Consider the following 22,465-nt stretch of genomic DNA (forward strand, 5'->3'; position numbering starts at 1 on the left):
CTATAATGGGAGACTTGGATTTAATAATTTTAATTGGGGAGATTTAGATTTAACCTTAGTTAATTAATTTTTTAACATGCCATGTTTAACTAACTTTCCATACATATCACATATATGCATAAATTAAAGCATGTGGGTTGACCATGGGGCTTTTCGAAAATGCATCCTAAAGGTAAACTATTTACCCTAATCTTATATCTTCGATCGGATCGTCATCCAGATGCTCTTCGGGTTCCCGTCCAACCGATTCAATTACAAATTGGATCTTAGGCACGCAGGCCTGATTAAAATAAATAAATAAAATTTAATTATTACAAACTATTTAATAAAAGAATATTACAAACACTTATGAATATTTTGAAAACTAAATGGCACCCATGATCAACCCTCTAATCTAATATTCATCCATCGCATAAATAAATATTAAACATTCATACCAAATATAATAAACAATTATTTAAAGGTATGAATATAAACAATACAATATATATATATATTATAGTTTATATTATAATATATATATATATATATGGTAACTTTATCATAACTTTGGGGCATGCAACAATTATACATTTCAGGGGAATCATTACTCAAACACTTTTGTCATATTCCACCCAAAGATATAATAATGATTTTGTTATTTAATAATTAACATCATTACAAGACTTTTCAAAAAAGTCATGTATGGCATAGATCAATGTGATTTATTACTTCAAGAGTAATCATTCTATGATACAAGTTACTTTAAATAAAGTAATATTTTTTTATGACACATTTATCTTCTAAAAACAATCATATCATCTTGCATCATCATTTTTTGAAATTATTCAAAAACAAATTATTACATTTCAAAAATATAATAATTTATGTCATGCAATGATGCATTATATGATAATTTAATCAAATTAAACATCATACATTAAAATTGCCATCATCATGTATACATAATATCACAATTCATCACATGAATTAATAATCCGTAACTTCATGTCATCATTATTTTCCACCACTAAACACTTGCAATATTTGCATACTCTTCATACAAAATACACTTTAATCAAACTCAATGATAACACTTTTAGCATATCAAAGCATAAACAATTTAATCAAAGTCATGGAAATAAACATGCATGATTATTTCTTTAAATAAATCATCATGCAACATTTCCCAAAACATTATTCATCAAAGCATGAATGAGATGACAAATTTTATGGCAAAAAATAATTATGGCCGAACAAAGAAGAAAGCCATAACAAACACATGCATGTAGTTCTCAATACATCTCATGCAACAACCATCATCCATGCATACATTATCACATTTTAACATATCTAATCATATTGGAGCAAGATAAAAAACACATTTTCACAAAGTATGGAGATGGCCTAATCATATACATGCATCAAACATGCTTATTCCAACTAACAACTCATTCAATACAAAGGTATGCTTATTATCAACATTACTATCATTCAAAACACATGAGAATGACATGAAAAACAAACATTTACCTTTGATCTAGGTGTGGCCGAGACATGCATGTAAAACTCATTTTTGAACCAAAGCACTAACATGCAAACTCAACCATGTATGATGAACATGTGAACACATGGAATAAAATGACTTTTGCTCAAAATCAACATGCAAGGGGCTTTTAAGCTCTGATACCATTTAAAAGAAAAACCATGAAAAGGTGGCGGAAAAATTGATGGAAAGCATGTAAACAAGACATGCAAGCTAAGATATGGATTATAGGAGGCAAGAAACTTTAAATAAAGCATAAATTAAAGTTATACATTCTCCTTAAAGCTTAGGTTTGATGAAGCCAAGATTCAAAGTTATGAACCCTCCACACTTTAACACCACCTTGAGAGAAAGAGAGAGTGGCAGAACCTTAGAGAGAGTTTGTGTGTTTTTCTTTTTGAGTGAACAAATGAACACTTAACCTAAAATGCAACCATTTGCATTTATATATACATGGGTCATTTTGTAATTACTTGTTTTTTACTTGTATGCCCCAATAAAATCTTATTCTAAAAAGAGTCCAAGCATTTATTAATTTTCCCTTTGAATAATCAATATTATTCAAGGGACCATGTAAACTAAACTAGTTTACATTAACAACCCATAAGTTTACCATTTTGCCCTTTAACTATTAAAAGGTTATTTTAGTTCATCTCATTTATCTTAACGTTTTAAGATATAATAATTAAATACAATTAATTATTGTTTGACCATTTTAACCGTTAAAATGTCACAAATGATTTTCTATGTAACTATTACCATAGAAATCTTGTCATTACCTTCGGAAGGTGCTAGCCCTCTTCGGATAATCATTTCTCTCTCTTATCCTTCTCTAACTTCTCAAGGCTATTGGTCTGATCATGTAGGTCCTCCCTAGATTAACCGTGAGCCGGTTCTGGATGAATACAGAAACTTGTCTGGAGGCCCAATGACTATGGTAAACATCTAACAATGTGCCATAGTCTCTAAACCACGATGAAAAAATACTTTATCGAACCCTTTTCAGATCATATGTACCATGCAGGTAAAGTCCCTCCATTGATATAACTTGATTGAGTACGGATTCATGAAACGTCAAAATCCTAAACTCGATCTTCTATCGAATCGTCGATCAATATGTCCAGAACTTGTCATCACGAACTTGCTTTTGTATGACTAATAATACTCTAGCCAGAGATTCTGATTTTTGACATTTATCGACATTCGTCCAAGAACTCAAATCCGGATGGAGTCAACGGTACTCCTGATCCTATATTTCCGAGTCAATGGATCCCTTCTTGACCATCGTTCGTTTCCGCATTTGAACAACACATGACCAAATAGGCTTTATCATACAAAACATGACTAGTCTCGTATTTATACACCGTATGAGCCATACGCATCCATATCGGATCTGACCACAACGTCTCAGGTCAAAGGACTACATCGTGCACTGATATAACCAAACGAAATAAATCATTGACTACATGTTTTTCCAAGTGATTTGTCGTTATTCAGTCACGTTCGAAAAATTGTTCACCAACTGCTAATTCATATTAATGCCCCAGTGACATGACTATCATTGTCATCTGTACTTATATCAACTCACGATATCTTTCGAAAGCATCTAGTATGCTTACTATGCAATATAATTGCCCAAATTATATTGCTTTCGTAGGGAACCTTTTGATAAATTCATTTACCGATTAAATGAATCATCTGGACAATTCATATACATACTTTATTTTAAATGCATGACTGAATAAAGGAAGCAATTTATATATATGAATTGAAGAACTCTTTCTTCTATTATTTATGATATACTGATACAAGACAAAATGCTCTGAAACCGACAACACGAATGGTTTCTAGGGCATACACTAACATGATCCACGGTTGTGAATGGTTGGACAGCCCCGGTTATTGTTGAAAATGAAGTGTCTAGACCAAAACCTGTTGATAGTTGGCCTGCTGATGAAATAACTTTGGCAAATTATAACTCTAAAGCCCTTCATGCTCTTTTTAATGTTGTTAATGTGAACCAAATGAAAGTCATAGTTAATTGTGAGCTTGCTAAAGATGCTTGGGATATACTCCAAGTCAAGAATAAGGGATCTAGTACCGTGAAACGAAATAGACTTAGAAGACTTGTCACTGATTTTGAAAATTTGAACATAGAAGAAGATGAGACTATTACTGATTTTTATGGTAGAGTGTGTGATATTTCTAATGAATGTTTTTCTTTGGAAATAACATATTCTAATGCTGAACTTGTCAGGAAAGTGTTTTGCTCTTTGCCCCGAAGATTTATGTCAAAGGTTACCACCATTAAAGAATGTCAAGATTTGGATGCTATGGATATCGATGAACTCATTGGCTCTCTCCAAACCTATGAACTGAATCTGCAACGATGAGAAAAACAGAAACCTAGCAAAGGTTTGGCTCTCAAACATGAGGTTGATTTTGATCATTTTGATGACTGTGATTTAAGCTCTTTGGATGATGAAAATTATGTTTTGCTTACAAAGAATTTTTCAAAGTTTTTAAAGAAAAACATGAAAAAGTCTCATAATAGTGGTTATGGCCGAAAACCTTTTGTGAAAAAACCTTATGACCATCAAAACCCTGATACCTTTACAAAGAAATTTTCAAAAGATAAAGAGAAGAAAAATAAAGGTATCAAGTGTTTTGAATGCGAGGGCTTTGGACACATACAATCTGAGTGTGCTAACACATTGAAAAAGAAGAAAGGTAAAGTCATGGCTGCCACTTTGAGTGAGAGTGAGCATGATGAGAGTGATGATGATGATTCAAGTGATGATGATAATGTTTTAGCCTTCACTGTGAATCAAGAAGATGGTAAGAGTGAAGTTTCGGATGACACTGAAGATATCTATGCTGAGCAACAAAAACATATGATAAGATGTATGACCAATGGCTAAAGGTTGTGAAAAAGTTGCAATCTCTTGGTATTGAGAATGCTTCCTTGTTGAAACAAAAGAAAGTCTTATCCGAAAAAATTGTTGTGCTTACTGCTGAACTAACTGAGGCTAAGGCCATCATTGATAAGTTGAATACAGGTTCTCTTAAGCTTGATGAAGTGCTTAGTCGAGGAAAATCCTTTGGAGATCGGTGTGGTTTGGGCTTTAGTCCTGGTGCTAGCACATCAAAAGCTAGTGCCAACATGTTTGTGAAAGCCACCGAAACCCCTGCTGTAGGAACTGTTGTGAGACAAGTTATAAAGGTATCAAAATTCATTCCTATATGCCATTTTTGTAACAAGAAAGGTCACATAAGACCCAAATGCTTTAGATTCATTGCTTATTTGAAGAAAGTTTTTAAAAACCATAGTTTTGTTGCTAGTATAAATCATAATGCTAACAATGGTCTTTCTTCCAAAAAAGTTTGGAAACCTAAGGCTGATGTGAGCTGTTTTATGTCTCATACTTCTTTGCTTGCATTTCAAAATGATCTTTGGTATCTAGATAGTGGTTGTTCAAGGCATATGATAAGTAATAAATCTCTCTTGACTGAACTTGAATCGCTTGATAGTGGACATGTCACTTATGGAGATGGGAAGAAAGGTAAAATTCTTGGCAAATGATCAATTTTGCTTCCTAATTTTCCAGTTTTGAAAGATGTTTTACTTGTTGATGGTTTGAAAGCTAATTTGATTAGTATTAGTCAAATTTGTGACAAAGATTTTGTGGTTCAATTCTCAAAGAACAAGTGTCAAATCTTGAACGGTAAAGGTGTTTCTCTCCTTGAGGGAAAAAGGTCAAATGACAATTGTTACTTGCTTTCAAACCGTGTGTCATGCTTTAGTTCAAAAATAGATTCCACTAACTTGTGGCATGAGAAGCTTGGTCACATGAACTTCAAGGACTTGGTAAGACTCTCAAAGAAGGAAGTAGTTAAATGACTACCAAAACTTGAACTTCCAAAAGGTAATGTGTGTGGTCCATGTCAACATGGTAAGCAAACCAGGATATCTCATAAAATTTTGTCAAATCTCAATACCTGGTGTTTTGGAATTGCTCCATATGGATCTAATGGGTCCTATGCAAGTTGAAAGTTTGGGAGCTAAGAGGTATGTGTCAGTTTGTGTTGATGACTTTTCAAGGTATGCTTGGGTTGATTTTTTGCGTGAGAAATCAGATTCGTTCAATGCTTTTTAGAAATTGGCTAAAAGGTTGCTTGTTAGAAAAGTTCTAAAGCTACAAAGATTGTAAGAATTAGGAGTGGCCATGGAAAGGAATTTAAGAATGCTGATTTTGCTCATTTTTGTGAATTGCAAGGCCTATTTCATGAATTTTCAGCACCAAAAACACCTCCACAAAATGGTGTTGTGGAAAGAAAAAACAGAGTATTTCAAGAGATAGCTAGGGTAATGCTTAATGCCAAAAAGCTCCCTACAAGACTTTGGGCTAAAGCTATTAATACGACGTCATATTTCCAACAGAGTTTATCTTAGAAAATGTACTGTTCAAACTCCCTATGAGTTGTGGAAAGGTAAGAAACCTGATCTCTTATATTTTCATGTGTTTGGATGAAAATGTTATATCTTGAATGATAAAGAGAATCTAGGTAAGTTTGATTCTAAGAGTGATGAAGGAATTTTTATTGGATATTCTTCCAATAGTCATGCATTTAAGATCTATAACATACATTCTGAAAAAGTCTTAGAATCCATTAATGTTGTGTTTAGTGATGCATAAGACTTTTCAGAATATTCTCAAGAATGTGAAATTCAAGAAACATATGTTCCTCATGTGCCCACACAAGATTGTGTGGACACTGCTGAATCTCTTGAACCTAAACCTTCGGCAAATATGTTGTCACCTACCACTAGTGCTACAGCAACGGGATCTACTCCATGCAAAGAATCATCTGCTGATTCATCATTGAAAAATGAGGGGATAGAGCTAGTTGTTGATCTTTATGATGAAAACCTTCAAATGAGAAATCAAAGAAAAAAAGATCCACTAACATGGGTTCAAAAAGCTCATCCATCTTCAACTGTGATTGGAGATCCAAATGAGGTAATGGTTACTAGAAGGAAAGACAAAATAAAATTAACCATCTGTGTTATGTTTCTCTACAGAACCCAAGAATGCCAAACAAGCTTTGGAAAATGAAAATTGGATTGTGGCGATTCAAGAAGAATTGGAACAATTCGAAAGAAATGATATGTGGACACTTGTACCAAGACCAGAGGGGATCAACGTAATAGGTACCAAATGGGTTTTTAAAAATAAAACTAACGAGTTTGGTAATATTGTTAGGAACAAAGCTAAGCTTGTAGCTCAATGATATACACAAGTTGAAGGAATCGACTTTGATGAAACCTTCACCCTTGTTGCTCGACTTGAATCAATTCGGTTGCTACTGTCTGTTGCCTGTTGCCTCAAGATCAAATTATTTCAAATGGATGTCAAAAGCGTCTTCTTGAATGGAATGCTCACTAAAGAAGTATATGTTGAACAACCGATTGGCTTTCAAAATCCCCACAAACCTGATCATGTATTCAGATTGAAGAAAGCTCTCTATGGTTTGAAACAAGCCCCACAGGCCTAGTATGAAAGGTTGACAACTTTCCTTCTTGAGCATAACTATGAACGAGGTAATGTCGACAAAACCCTTTTCATTAAGCGTGCTAACAGTGAAATTATATATGTACAGATTTACGTTGATGATATTGTGTTTAGTTCTACATCTTATTCACATGCCCTTGAATTCATTATTCTAATGAAAAATGAGTTTGAGATGAGTATGATAGGGGAATTGAATATGTTTCTTAGCCTTCAAATTAAACAAATAAACAATGACATGTTTGTTTCCCAGTAAAAGTATGCTAGAAACATATTGAAAAGATTTTCTCTTGAGAATGCAAAACATGCTAAAACCCCTATGAGTGTTACCCTTAAGATGTGCAAAGATGAATATGGTAAAAAGGTAGACAATAAGATGTACCGAAGCATGATTCAAAGTTTTCTTTACTTAACTGCAAGCCGGCTTGATATTTGTTTTAGTGTTGGTGTTTATGCTAGGTTTCAAAGTAATCCATCTGAGTTGCACTTGAATGTAGTGAAAAGAATCACGAAATATATTTCAAATACGTGTGAATTTGGCCTTTGGTACTCATTTGATTCTAATAGTTGTTTGGTTGGATATAGTGATGCAGATTGGGCCGAAAGTTTGGATGATAGGAAGAGTAGTTCGGGTGGATGTTTCTATCTTGGAAACAATCTTGTCACATGGTACAACAAGAAGAAAAATGCAATCTCCTTATCCACTGCCAAGGCTGAGTACATTGTCACAAGGAGTTGTTGCACTCAAATTTTCTGGTTAAAGCAAATGTTGTATGATTATGGTATTGACCAAGATTGTGTGACAATATTTTGTGATAACAGAGTGCCATTAACATCTCTAAGAATCCAATCCAGCATTCTAGGACTAAGCACATTGACATAAGACATCATTTCATTAGAGAGTTAGTTCAAGAGAACATCATTACACTTGCTCATGTGAACACAAAATCTCAATTGGCTTATTTATTTATAAAAGCACTAGACTATGATACTTTTGTTTTCATGAGGAAGTTCATTGGACTACTTCAACCTGAATAGTTTTTCATTTCAGTTGATGAATAAAGCATGAACATGCTACTTTTATTTTTGTTTGTCAAGACTCCTTGATCTGTGATAGCCCTCTAATTGTCGTTTATTTTCTCTTACCTGTGTGCTAACTCTGGTATGTTGTGTCCACTGAGACTCTCTCTATAACATGACCTTATTGCTTCATGAGTTGATTGTCCATTCTTGTCACCATCATGAAAGAGCTACCTTGCATGAAGTGTGAAAGTTGTTTGAGTAATTTTCTGATTTGTAGAGATCCCATATACTTTGGGAAATCTACCATTAAGAGGACTACCTTCTTGGAAGTGTGAAAGCTACATTTTGGTTACGTTTATGAGAGTTATTTGCCCCTTGATAAAAATGAAAAGAAAAATCTTTATTTCCTATGCTGAAAAAGAAAAATGCAAAATATAGTTAGGCATAAGGGAATGGGGGGCTTCTCTTGCAAAATTTAAAATTGACCAATGTGTCATTTTACCCCCTTGAGGACACTATCACATACTAAGACAAGCTTTTGTGTGTGATTAAGGAAGTGTTGTTTTAATTGCACTATGTTGACACCTTTTGTATGAGTTTTTATGCCTTTTAAGATTGAAAATTTGATCTCTTACGTTGTTTTGCACTTATTGATTGTCTTAACCTTCAAAAATTCATGTGAAGCATTTCATAATTCTAATTTTTATGCTCTTTAATTTTTTGCTCAATAAAGTTTAGTCTCTTGAAAATTTCTAATGTTCTTTTGGGATGTTGTGTGTTCACACGATTGCATATGTACACTCATTTAGGATAAAGTCCTATTTTTGGTAAAACTCTTTTTCAGGATATCAGAATCTTTGTTTGCCTTAACTGTGCTGCCCCTTTTATTCCTTGCATCAGTCTTCATTTTTTTCTAAAACCCTAATAGCGCCGACTATTTCCTCTGTTCCTTACGATTTTTCTTCTCTAAAATTTTTTTCATTTTCTTCTGTTCTCACGTGGAATCAAGGAAGAAAGCAATGGAAGATCCTACAAGAAAAGACGAATCCTTGGGAAAGGGATTCTGACTATGAAGAAAGCTAGATTGTGGAGTCAAATGCCGCCGAAAAACCCTTTTCCTCCAGCAAACGATTCAGATTCTGAAGAGGGAAGTCAAGGGAATGAATCAAATCACTCAACCTCCCTTGGTTCGTCCCCTGTTTCCAGTGACCACCAAACCTCAGAATGCTCACAGAGTGAGTTTGCCCTTGCCTCAACGAAGAAGACGCCTGACAAATCCTCTTCGACGTCAGACAACACCTCAAAGAACACGCAAATTGCTAGTCTGAAATCGCGCAAAGAAGGTTCATCAAAGGGCATGACTTCAAAGTCTATGACTCTTGTAAAGTTAAGGAAAAAGAAAGGAAAAGCCGTCTTGGAGGAGCCTTCTTCTAGTAAAATCTCTCCTTTTGTTTTACCTGCAATTGAGAATAGATTTGGGAGCCACATTGTCAAGAAGATGATTGTGAACGAAGCAAATGTTAGACTAGAAGACTTTGATGAATTTTATGCTTTGATGAAAGAAAGAAACTGGTTAGGAACTGTCTCAAGGTTGACTGCCCCTGTACAAACTCTTGTCCAAGAGTTTTATGCAAATTTTGGGTTTGACAATGCTGCCTCAAAATTGAACAAACATGATGATAGAGTTTATGTTAGAGGATATTGGGTCATGTTTAGGAAAAATGTAGTGTGGGATACTCTTGGTTTGAAGAAGCACAAGAAGAATTTTGATTTGAAAAGTTTAGACTTAGACAAAACTGTCAAAGTCATCACTGGTGGATCAGTTGTTGTTTCGCCGAGAATTGGTGTTCTTCAGCCTAGTGTGCTCACACCGTTTTACAGATTACTGTTTAAAATCTCTCTAACAAATTGGTCCCCTTCAATGCATAATTCGACTGTCAGACCTAAACGAGCACAACTCTTCTATGGAATTGCTCAAAGGAAAAATATTGACTTGGCTAAGTTGATTTTCACCAGTATTAGAGTTGCAGCGCAATCAACTCACTCTCTGCAGATTATGTGCTTTCCTTCCTTACTTTACAAAATCATTTCCACTTACAAGCCTAAATCCTATGGAATGGAACCTGTTTTAAAGATAAAGATTGTCACCAAGAAGTATTTTAGATAGCCTACAAGGCACTTGCCACCATCTTCCTCAACTGATCACACAAGGACTAACACTTGGCAGTCTAAACTTGTTGTTGCCATGCAGGATCTAGAGACTTCAATGGAGTCTGTCCTTCAATATGTGAAGAAAATTCACACTTCTCTCTGCTCACAAATGGACAAAATGGAGGCTGATCTGAAAGAGAAGAATGTTCAGCATGTAGTACCTCATGCTCCCTAAGTTGATCCTGTTGACGATGCCAATGCTGCTCCTAAGAAAGAACAAGAAAAAGTGCTGATGAAGATGAACAAGAACCTCTTGAAGGTGCAGCTACTCAAACAGATTCTCATGTGCGCACTAATCGTACTGTCTTTCCAGAAGTTCAAGTGACAGACTCACATGTCACCATCACTACCCCTCCACAACGCAGAACCAAGAGAAAAGTTGGTCGCTCTTCTCTACGCTCCTGAAAGTCGTCAAGACTTATGAACAAAAAGGGGGAGTAACAAGCATAGGGGAGTAGAGTTTATAGTTTTATTTATGTTTTCGCGTTCTTGTTATGACTGTTGGATAAATTTTGAATCTTGTGTTATGTCTCCATGGGGGAGTTTGTTAGGGAGTTTGTTATTTTGTTTGCTACTTTTTAAAACTCCTTAATTATCTTGCTTTGAAGTTTTTATCAGTTTTATTTACTAACCATGTGTTTACATTTGTGTTGCTTTTGGTTATCTTGTTTTCATGTTTGTGTGTGCAAATCTGCATGTCTTAAATGGTTGATTTAGACAAGTTTGCACTTGATCTCTTTTATTATGTTTTTTGTTCAAAAGTTTGACAAATGGGGAGAATGTAGAATATTTATTTTTGTCAAACTTATGAATTGTGTATATGTGTACACAACAGTTATGTGTGCACACTAGCTACCAATCCTTTTATTTGGCTTGTCTCATCTATTGTGTGTGTGCACATCAATCTTAGTGCACACAGTTTGCCAGACATGTGTATTGGCTTGTTTCATCTGAGTGTGTGCGCACAATGGTCTGTGCTTACACTCTCGCTTCAGACTCATTGCAACTCGACACGAGTTGCATGTTTGTCAAAGAGAAAAGGATTGTGTTTATCTTTGTCTCTTGATATTTAGGACCTTTTTATGTGTAATTTTTTTCTTAAGTGATCCTAGGGAATAAAGTTATCTTTCCCAATTTGTTTTATGATCCAAACCAAAAGAATGAATACTTTCCTTATTTGGACAAACATGAGTCAGCTCCTTATTGGTTGACATGACACTATTTTGTTGAGCAAGAAAACTTTCATTATATAATACTCTTTTTTGCGTAAATATATCTAACTTTTTTATCTTTTATTTCATCTTACTCTAAATTTCTTAGAGTATTCTTTCTCTTAAGGTTCAAAGTTCATTTTCCATTTTGTGCCAAAAACCTCATCATATCAAACAAAGACTTGATGGCTATTGGAACGTGGTTCCTTTGTTGATGCTGATGCATGGCTTCGATGCTTGAAGCTTGGTGGTTTACAAGCTGTTTTTGTGTATGTTCCCGACGAGAGAAAGCTCCAAGGAGTTGCTACACGTTAAAGATTCAGAGTGTAGTGCTAAGTGTAAAGTTGAACAGGGAGTTCTCTTTACTATAACTTAGATCAACTTTGAACTATATCTTGTAATGTATTTTTAACTTAGTGTAATGCTTCGATCAGGACAAAGTCTCATGGATGTAGGCTAAAAGTGAATTTAGCCAAACCATGTATATGAATGTGTTCTTTACTTTCTACACGTGTTTGATGTGGCTAAAACCTAGAAATGTCTTAATCTACTTGGTAAATATTCTGCTGCACTTTAAAATTGGTAATTCAAAACCAAAGTGGTTTAACCAATCCCCTACACTTTTCAAAGGTAATCGGCTTTGTGTACAAAAAGAGAGTTATAGGTAGGGGTGAGCGGTTCTGGGTATCTTGCATTTTTCGGGGGAACCGGAACCGAAATTGAAACCGTACAGTGCAGGTTCTTAAATTCAAGGAACCGAAACCTAAAATGCAGGTTCCGGTTCCTTTCCCGGGTACCCTGTAAAAAATCAATTACCCCCTATTAGTTTAAAAAATGACAAAAATACCTTAAAAGTTTACAAATACACCCCTATCAAATTTTGATTACTCATTCATTTGTGTCTAATGTAACTCATAAATCCTCTAATCTCTAGGTAACACTTGAATTCAATCAATTCATCACAATTCACATAAAATTTATCAATCAAAACCAAGACAAAAACAATTATTCATATGTAAATTGTTAATTTAATGTTATAAATTGTTAATGTTTATAATGTAATATAATAATATTGTAATTAATTAAATAATTATTTAATTATAATGTAATGTTATAATTAATTAAGTAATCATACTATACATGTATAATATAATGTTATAATTAATTAAATTTCTAATTATTTAATTAAATATTGTACTAATGTTTATAATGTAATATTATAATTAATTAAGTAATCATACTATAAATTTATAATGTAATGTTACAATTAATTAGATTTTTTAACTATTTAATTAAGCAATGTACTAATTACTACTGTAGTAAATTAATAATGTTTATAATGTAATGTTATAATTAATTAATTAATCATAATATAATGTAATGTAATAATGTTATAATTAATTATGTAATAATTTAATTAAGTAATCATTTATTTATAATGTAATGTTATAATTAATTAAGTAATCGTACTATAAATTTATAATATAATGTTAATATGTTATAATTAATTAAATTTATAATCATTTAATTAAGTATTGTGCTAATGTTTATGTAATGAATTACTAATGTTTATAATATAATATCATAATGAATTAAGTAATCATTTAATTATATAATGTTATAATTAATTATGTAATCATACTATAATGTAATGTTATAATAAATTAAGTAATCATACTATAAATCTATAATTTAATATTGTAATTAATTAAATTTCTAATCATTTAATTAATATACTAATGTTTATAATGGAATGTTATAATTGATTAAGCAATCATACTATAACTATATAATGCAATGTTATAATTAATTAAATTTTTAATCATTTAATTAAGTAATATAATAATGTAGTAAATTACTAATGTTTATAATGTAATCTTATAAATTTATAACTAATTAAGTAATCATTTAACTATGTGATACTATAATTAATTAAGTGATCATAATATAATGTAATGCAATAATGTTATAATTTAATTAAGTAATTATTTAACTATAATATAATGTTTAATTAATTAAATTTCTAATCATTTAATTAAATAATAATTTGTTTATAATGTAATGTTATAATTAATGTTTATAATATAATGTCATAATCAATTACAATTAATTAAATAATCATGTAATTATGTAATGTTATAATCAATTATATAATCATACTTTAATGAATTAAATAATCATACTATAAATATTTAATATAATATTATAATTAATTTGTTTATAATAGAATGTTATAATTAATTAAATAATTATTTAAGTAATTGTACTATAAATTTATAAGGTAATGTTATAATTAATTAAATATCTAATCATTTAATTAAGTATTGTGCTAATGTTTATGTAGTAAATTACTAATTACTAATGTTTATAATATAAAGTAATAATCAATTAAGTAATCATTTAATTATGTAATGTTATAATTAATTATGTGATCATACTATATTGTAATATTATAGTAAATTAAGTAATCATATTATAAATCTTTAATATAATATTATAATTAATTAATTTTTTAATCATTTAATTAAGTATTATACTAATGTTTGTAATAAAATGTTATAATTAATTAAGTAATTAACTAATTATACTATAAATCTATAATGTAATGCTATAATTTATTAAATTTCTAATTATTTGATTAAGTAATATACTAAATATTATAAGTCAATTAATTAAATAGTAATCAATTAATGTAATGCTATAATTAATTATACTATAAATCAATTAAGTAACGTTATAAAATTATAATTAATTAAGTAATCATTTAACTATAATGTAATGTTATAATTGATTAAGTATGATATTTAACTAGTAATTAAATTTATTAATGTTTATCAATTTATCATATATAATTAATTAATTGTTAATTTACTATAGATATACTTAGAACTTGATAATTGAAGTAAATAACTAAATATATTATTATTCAATCAAATATACTATTTTATTCAAAAATGATTCTTTTAATAACATTAAAACACTTTTAATTTGGTTCTAATTCTAATTATACACTTAATTAATCAAAACTTTAATATTAATATATTATAATATATTAAAGTTTTTAATATGGTGTAGTTTATATGTAATAAGTATCATTGTATATTTATTTAATTAGGTTGTTCTAAAATTTTAACTTTTTCTATTTTAAATTTTTTATATGTAAAATAATGAAACCCCTCATTATTCACAAATATTTCATTGGAGCCCAGGTTCCAAAACAAGTTCCAAAATAGATTCCAAAACAAGTTCCAAAATAGGTTCCAAAACAAGTTCCAAACATGTTCCAAATCGGGTACCCGTTTCAGGTTCTTTTTCCAGGTTCCAGTTCCTCCACACATAAGAACTAGAATCGGAACCGTACAGTGTCGATTCCAAGAAAATGGAACCGGAACCTACCCATACAGTGCCGGTTTCGAGTAGGTTCCGATTCTACTTGCAAGTTCCGGTTCTACCCGCTACCCGTGCTCACCCCTAGTTATAAGGAGTTGATTGTAAGGGAGACTCATGGGGGAGGACTTGCTAATCATTTTGGAATCCACAAGACTTTAGAAGCCCTTAAAGAACACTTCTACTGGCCGAATATGCAAAAGGATGTCCAAGCAATCATTTCAACGTGTGGGGCATACCAACAGGCCAAGAGTCACTTCAAGCCGGGATTATACACTCCATTGCCTGTTCCGGAGTAGCCTTGGGAGGATTTGAGTATGGACTTCGTGGTGGCTTTGCCTAGGACTCAAAGGGGCAAAGATTCAATCATGGTTATGGTTGATAGATTCTCCAAGATGGCTCACTTCATTCCTTGCCACAAAACCGAGGATGCATCTAGTGTGGTAGATTTTTCTTCAAGTAAATTGTAAGGTTGCATGGGATTCTAAGGAGCATAGTGTCGGATCGAGATACAAAGTTCCTTAGCCACTTTTGGAGGACTTTGTGGAGCAAATTTGGAACCAAGTTGTTATTTAGTACCTCTCATCATCCCCAAACCGACGGTCAAACAGAGGTTACAAACCACACTTTAGGAACTCTTCTTAGAACCATGGTTAGCAAGAATGTGAAGGATTGGGATGTTAAACTTGTTCATGTCGAGTTTGCCTACAATCGGTCTCCTAGATCCACAACTGGCCACTCTCCCTTTGATATAGTTTATGGCATTAATCCCATCACTCCTATTGAGCTAACTTCATTGCAAATTGATATTCAGATTAGTTTGGATGTTAAGGAGAAGGCTATGACCATGAAGAAGTTGCATGAGTCCATTAGAGCCCAAATTGAGAAGTCCAATGAAGCATATAAAAAGAGGGCTAATAAACATAGAAAATCGGCCTTGTTTCAACCGGAAGATTTAGTATGGGTCCATTTGAGGAAGTAAAGGTTCCCGTCTAAGAGGAAAAGCAAACTTGCACCTAGAGCCAACGACCCATTTGAAGTTCTTGAGCGGATTGGTGACAATGCCTACAAGGTGAACTTGCCAAGTGATTTTGGGGGAATCTCTTCCACCTTTAACATTAGAGATTTGTCCCCATATTTGGAAGATGACAACCTTGCGGATTTGAGGTCAAATCCTCTTCAACCTGAGGATGATGATATGAATTCACCTTCAATGACCAACAAAATTCTCCATGGGAACCAATTGATTGCCATTGAAGAAGTTATTCAAGGAAGTGGAAATAATTCGACCCAAGAGAAATTCCCCATGCAAGGCGCAAGCAAGCATTCGACCCAAAGGGAATTAATCATGCAAGACACAAGCAAAGGGGTAGCCCAAGGAGATAAATTGGTTCATGATGAGCCCAAATGGCCCAAAATGGAATCTAGCTATTATTTGGGTTCAAGTCCTTTAATTGGTTATAGTTTGATTACTTGGGAACTTTCCCACCAAAGGTAAGTCAAATATTCAATTATCATCACATGGGAGAGTCAAGGTTATCATTTGGGATCATTAAATGCAAGAGATAAGGAGCCAAAGTGGTTGCCACAAGCATTACCCGAAATGGCAAAAGACAAGGTTGTAAGAGATGGGCGGCTCCTTGTCCCCTACCTTTTTATGGAAAGTCCTAGGATCTTGTGATTTATTTATCCCATGCATGTTTTATTTAAATTTTTGTTTTCTCCTATGTTGGAAGTCGTGTATGACCTTTTTATATTGGTTGAATTTTCTTTTGTGTGGCTTAGATCTCATTAGGAGTTTGTGCATGCCACTTGTACGCCCAAGATTAAACTTTGTTGGGGAACCTTTTGTATGGCCTTTTATATGGCCAGCCACTTCATTTGAAGATCGGACTTGATGAATGAAAATTGTCTCTTGAGAGAGCTTTATTACTCCTTTATCCAATCTTTGTCATAGGTTGGTGGTGGATCTCCTTGGTTGGTGGTTTTCCCGTAGGCCTTGGATTATTTTGGTTTTTGTTTAGTGTTATCTTGTATCTTCTTGTGTGTATGTTGTTTGTTATTTGTGTTGGCCGAAATTCCTTCTTGGTGGTTGTTATTGTGTTATCAATTTAGTCATATAAGGAGAAGTTGTTGCCAACTTAATTATTGATAGTTTTAAACTTGTTGGAAGTGTTCAAACTCACTCTAAGCTACTAGAAATGGATCAGCCAAGCATGATTTCAAGCACCACTAAAGATGCAAGAATTTCAATCTAACCCATCTCACTTGAAGAATGCCTTGGAGATTTTCACGAGTTGGGCCGATCTTAAAGCAAAGCCCTCCGAGAGAAATATCTTCTTTCCCAGAATCAAAGATAATAAGAAGAATGAGCTCTTACATGTGTTCGGGTTTGAAGAGGGCAATCTTCCAATGAAGTACTTAGGCGTCCCCCTAATTACTAAAAAGCTAAGGTATGCTGAGTGTAAGCCGTTGGTGGATAAGATCTTGGCAAGGATCAACTATTGAAAGAATAAATTTCTCTCCTATACGGGTAGGATTATTCTTATCAAAGCGGTCCTTTCAAGTATTAAAGTGTATTGGTTCCATCTACATCCTTCCATCTCCATCTTCATCCTTTCCTTTGGTCGAGACTGGACATGAAAAAGAAGAAAGCTAAGGTTAGTTGGGAGGATGTATGTGCACCGAGAGAGGAAGGGGGCTAAGGAATTATAAGAAGCAGAGATTGGAACAAAGTGGCAATGATGAGACATCTTTGGAACGTAATTCAAAATCATAGCGCTTCCAGTTGGGTTGATTGGGTTAAGGAATTCTATTTAGGCCAAAAAAGTATTTGGGAAGTGTCATCTCCGGCTAATGTGTCATGGCCTTGGAGGAGTATTTTGAAACTTAGAGATGTGGCTATGGACAAAATCCATTATGTTATTGGCAATAGAGATCATACCTTTTTGTGGCATGATAATTAGCACCCTAAGGGTCTCCTTATTGAGAGATATGGAAATAGAATTGTTTATGACTCGGGTCTATCAAGATATGCATGGGTAAGTTAGGTTTGGGATGGGACGAATTGGAATTGGCCGTCAGAAAACTCCACCGCACTCCTTGAAGTCAAGAACTCGGTGACTCCCTCCCCCATGAGTAATAAAGACAAGGTTATTTGGATACCTAATCCTTCAGGTTTGTTTAGCATCAAATCGGCTTGGGAAACTTGTAGAGTGCAAAACAAAAATGGATTGGCACCATATTATTTGGCATCAAAAGGCAATTCCGAGCATTCCTTCATCTTATGGTTGGCTATAAGGGAACGCCTACAAACCAAAGACACGCTGGTTAGTTGTGGAGTTACTTCTAATGGGACTTATTGCTTTTGTAACTGGCATGTAAAAACTCTTGACCACCTTCTCTTCTCTTGCTCGTTCACTAGAGACATTTGGATCCGCTTGATGGGCATGTGTTCTTTGGGTTATTTCACTCGGCCTTAGAAAGAGTATATAAAACACATCACTACTAAATGGAACTCCAAGAAGCTCAAGCATGCTATCAGTAAGTTATGCTTGGGGGCCACCGTGTACTACATTTGGAGGGAATGGAACAATAGACACTTTGGGAGAGAGAGTCAAAATGCCACTTCTTTGTTTACCCTCATCAAGAATGTGGTTAGAGAGAAAGTAATGGATCTCACGAAATTGAAGAAAACCACTACCAACTCTCGGCTTGCTCAGTACTTTGGTCTCCCCTGGTGCATCTTCTAAACCCATTGAGTTCCATTACTTTACAGGTTGTAGAACTTTATTTAGGTTGGTTGGTTTGGTACAACCTCTATACATCCAATAGTGAATCTTCTACTTGCGCAGGATTTAGTGTTTTCTTTTTGGTGTAGTTTGCATTGTGATTGATTGATTCGTTCAAGCAGTGTTGTTTGTTTTGGAAAGCCTCGATCGAGGGCAGGTTTTAATTGTCTTCTCTTGTGTTGGTTGTTTTTTCTATGAACAATGTCTAATCGAGGGGCTGGTTCAACTGCGGATATTGAGGCATTCTTGATTGACTTTAATCGGTCGTCATAAGCACTATATGACTACATAAAGTACCAACAAAGAAAGTTAGGTTGTACCGCATTCATAGTTGTGGATAGGACCCGGACCAAAAGCTAAGATGAGCTTCCCAAAGTCTTCCAAGTTGCCTGATGCCCAAGCTTCAGGTCTTGAAATAACCAAATATTTGAAAAAACCTGATAATGCACAAAACCATGATAATAATTTCCAAGAGAGTTTTAGAAAGCATGCGAAGGAAGCAATGCCTTTTATAACCCGCATATTCTCTGAGAAATAATGCTCTACTCTTTTAGCTAGAATAGGCTCTAGTTTGCATTGCAAAGAAATGATACCAATCAATCAGGAAAAAGTAAAGGAAAAGAAAATTGGAGGATTTCAAATTGTTGTCATGAATTCAGATATAATTTTTGTCTTATTTTACCTTGTTCGATTAGAGAAAAACTATCTGGTTCATCAAAAAATTATGAATCACTATACTCACAAAGAGCTTTCAGCTTCATTTACATCCTAGAAAATCTGTTAATCTGATGGCATTTTGACGCACTAGCTTATGTTTAAATATAAAATAAATTAGTCTCTTTAATAATAACAGAAATTTGACTATAAATTGACAAGGAAAATTGCTACCACGAGGATTGATTTGATTGGCATGGTGGCCACATACATTCCAATTTATAAACTGATAGGAAACCAGAACTTCCCACACTCAGTTCAAATAAACAATTCAAAGAACAAGGAGTTTATAATTAATTCGACTGTATTTATCTGATAATGAAAGGAAAATACAAGTCGTAAGAACAAGTGAAAAAGAAGACGACAAAAGAAAATAAAGGATAGCTAGCAGTTCAAGGAGCTAGAGACCTCCCAACCAAAATTCCCACAGAATATTCTCTGCCTTTACAATTCACTTGCCTAAGTTTATACCCAGCTAATCACAATATTCTCATGGCTGTTGCCACGTGGCTTTACTAACAAACTCTCAAATAGCCTAATACTAATAATCCCTTTTAATCCCATATTTACCCTTCTTATAAACAAGAGTGACAGGTGCTCCATCATAAACTTGTTCAGGCCATATTGGATGCTCCCACTGTAAGACACAGGAAGACCTTACCAGGGCCCAGAACTGCATACTTTCTATGGCAATGTGAACAAATAGAGAAAAGAAAGATATTTCTGAATAATGCTCACACTTTTCATTCATTAACAGATAGCTTTGTATACAAATTTGTTAAGCACTCTAATTACTGACTATCTAATAAGTAACCAACCAGCTAACTAAAACTATCTCTTAACAGCTTAACAAATAAGCTAAAATAAGTTTGATGTTGAATTACATAAATAACCCTTCCAGACTTAATTCCTACATCCCCCCCTCAAGTTGGAGCTAGGTGACAATCACCTAAGCCCAACTTGGACAAGAAATATGTAAACTGAGGAGCAACAAGAGGTTTAGTGAAGAAATCAGCAAGTTGCAGTGAAGAGGGAATGTGCTGGGGAGTGATGAAGCCTGCCTTGAACTGATCCCGAACCACATGACAGTCAATTTCCAAGTGCTTAGTGCACTCATGGAAAACTGGAGTGGTGGTGATGTGTAGGGCAGTGTGATTATCACACTAAAGAGTGATAGGAGTGAAAAAGGAATCAATAAGTCTTGAAGCAAATATGAAATCCATTGCAACTCACGGACTGTGGCTGCCATACTCCTGTACTCAGCCTCTGCAGAAGACTTAGAAACTGTAGTTTGTTTCTTTGTCTTCCAAGAAATAAGAGAAGAGCCAAGGAACACACAATAGCCAGTGAGAGATCTTCGGGAATCAGGGCAAGAAGCCAAATTAGCATCGCAATAAGTTGTGACAGTAAAGGAAGAATGAGCTAGGAAAAATAAGCCTTTAGAAGGACATCCCTTTAGATACCGCAGAATGTATAAAGTAGCATCCCAATGTTCTTGGCAAGGAGAATTGACAAACTGACTTAGCTGCTGAACAGCAAAGCTAATGTCAGGTTTTATCAAATTAAGATACAATAATCTGCCAATTAATCTCCTATATTGATCAGGAGAAGATAAGAGATTGGAAGATTCTGAACTAAGCTTGCAGGCCTTGCGAAAATGAGTAGAAACAGGCTTTGCACCAGCCAAACCTGTGTCTTCAAGGATGTCCAAAATGTATTTCCGTTGATTGATAAAAGTACCCTCTAAAGAGCGAGTTATTTCTATCCCAATGAAGTATTTGGCATATCCTAAGTCTTTGATAGTAAAAACAGAATGTAGATAAGCCTTAACTGCTGCAATATCACTTTCATTAGGTCCCATTACTAAAACATCATCAACATAGACAATTAGAGCCAAGAAATTATCGGCAGAAGGTGTAGTAAATAGACAATGATCATGCTTGGACTGAACAAAACTATAGGCCAATAATTTAGTGCATAACTCATAATTCCACTGTCTGGAAGCCTGTTTCAAACCATATAATGACTTTCTAAGCTTGCAAACCTCTCCATTTTGTGCCTTAGAATAACCATCAGGGGGAAAAAAGATAGACTTCTTCATCCAAGTAGCCATGTAAAAAGGCATTGTTAATGTCTAATTAATGTAATGGCTAAGAATAGGAAGTAGCAATGGCCAAGAAAACTCTAACTGTAACAAGCTTGGCAACAGGAGAAAAACTTTTCAAATAATTCACCCCATAAATTTGATTGTAACCTTTGGCCACTAACCTGGCCTTGTATCTATCTACACTCCCATCTGGTTTAAGTTTAATTTTATAAACCCATTTCGTGCCAATTGGTTTTTTTTCAGGTGGTAATGGGACTAATTCCCAAGTATGGTTGGACTCTAAAGCATCAATTTCAACACTCATAGCTTTAATCCAAGCAGGATGCCGGCAAGCTTGATGATAGGAAGTAGGTTCTTGGATTGTTAAGACATTAGCTAAGAAATTGATATATGTGTGTGATAGACAAGAAGGATCAATGAAAGGATAAGTTGGAGGTGTATATATTGAAGAAAAATGAGATTTATCAACAGATGAGAGCTATTGGGAATTATGATAGTGTAGCACATAATCATTCATCCATTTTGATGGCTGTTTAGATTTAGAACTTTGCCTAGGTGGAGAATGAGCAATTGGAATAAGTGAAATGTTACTAGACTGTGAATGCATGTCTACATGATCAGGAGACAAATTTTCAGGCAGCAATGCATCAGTAATAGGTTCAACATGCATAATAGTATCGACTCTAGGTGATTAATGAGTTTCTAACTCAGCAGAAGGTATGGAATCAGAAATGTCAAAATCAAATGTGGATTGTGGTTAAGATGTGGCAGGTAAATGATTAGTATATGTAGGAAACAAATCTTCAAGATCAGAAGGAATTAATGGCACACATGAAGAATTGTTGGCAATAGAGTCAGTAGAGAAAGGAAACAAATGTTCAAGAAAAAGCACATCTTGAGAAACAAAAATTGTTTTAGAAGACAAA

At 34.0% G+C, this 22,465-nt stretch overlaps 1 protein-coding gene across 1 annotated transcript; it reads right to left on the reverse strand.

Moving 5' to 3' along the window:
• Positions 1 to 19,027: 19,027 nt before the first annotated feature.
• On the reverse strand, positions 19,028 to 21,557 carry LOC116111548 (uncharacterized mitochondrial protein AtMg00810-like). The gene is made up of 3 exons (XM_031397719.1): positions 20,670 to 21,557; positions 20,003 to 20,069; positions 19,028 to 19,155 (listed from the first exon to the last, which is right to left on the reverse strand). Exons 1-3 carry the CDS (start codon positions 21,555 to 21,557, stop codon positions 19,028 to 19,030), a joined length of 1,083 nt encoding a protein of 360 aa, XP_031253579.1.
• Positions 21,558 to 22,465: the final 908 nt, after the last annotated feature.

This window comes from Pistacia vera, unplaced genomic scaffold (assembly GCF_008641045.1).
Source record: "Pistacia vera cultivar Batoury unplaced genomic scaffold, PisVer_v2 Contig644, whole genome shotgun sequence".
Classification (NCBI taxonomy): Eukaryota; Viridiplantae; Streptophyta; class Magnoliopsida; order Sapindales; family Anacardiaceae; genus Pistacia; species Pistacia vera.

Coding starts and splice junctions, on each gene's coding strand:
- LOC116111548 (XM_031397719.1), bottom strand. CDS start 21,557: ATGCCTTTTTACATGGCTACTTGGATGAAGAAGTCTATCTTTTTTCCC. Junction 20,070..20,669: donor ACAGGAGTATGGCAGCCACA/GTCCGTGAGTTG, acceptor TGTGTCTTACAG/TGGGAGCATCCAATATGGCC. Junction 19,156..20,002: donor CACTCTTGTTTATAAGAAGG/GTAAATATGGGA, acceptor GTGCATTATCAG/GTTTTTTCAAATATTTGGTT.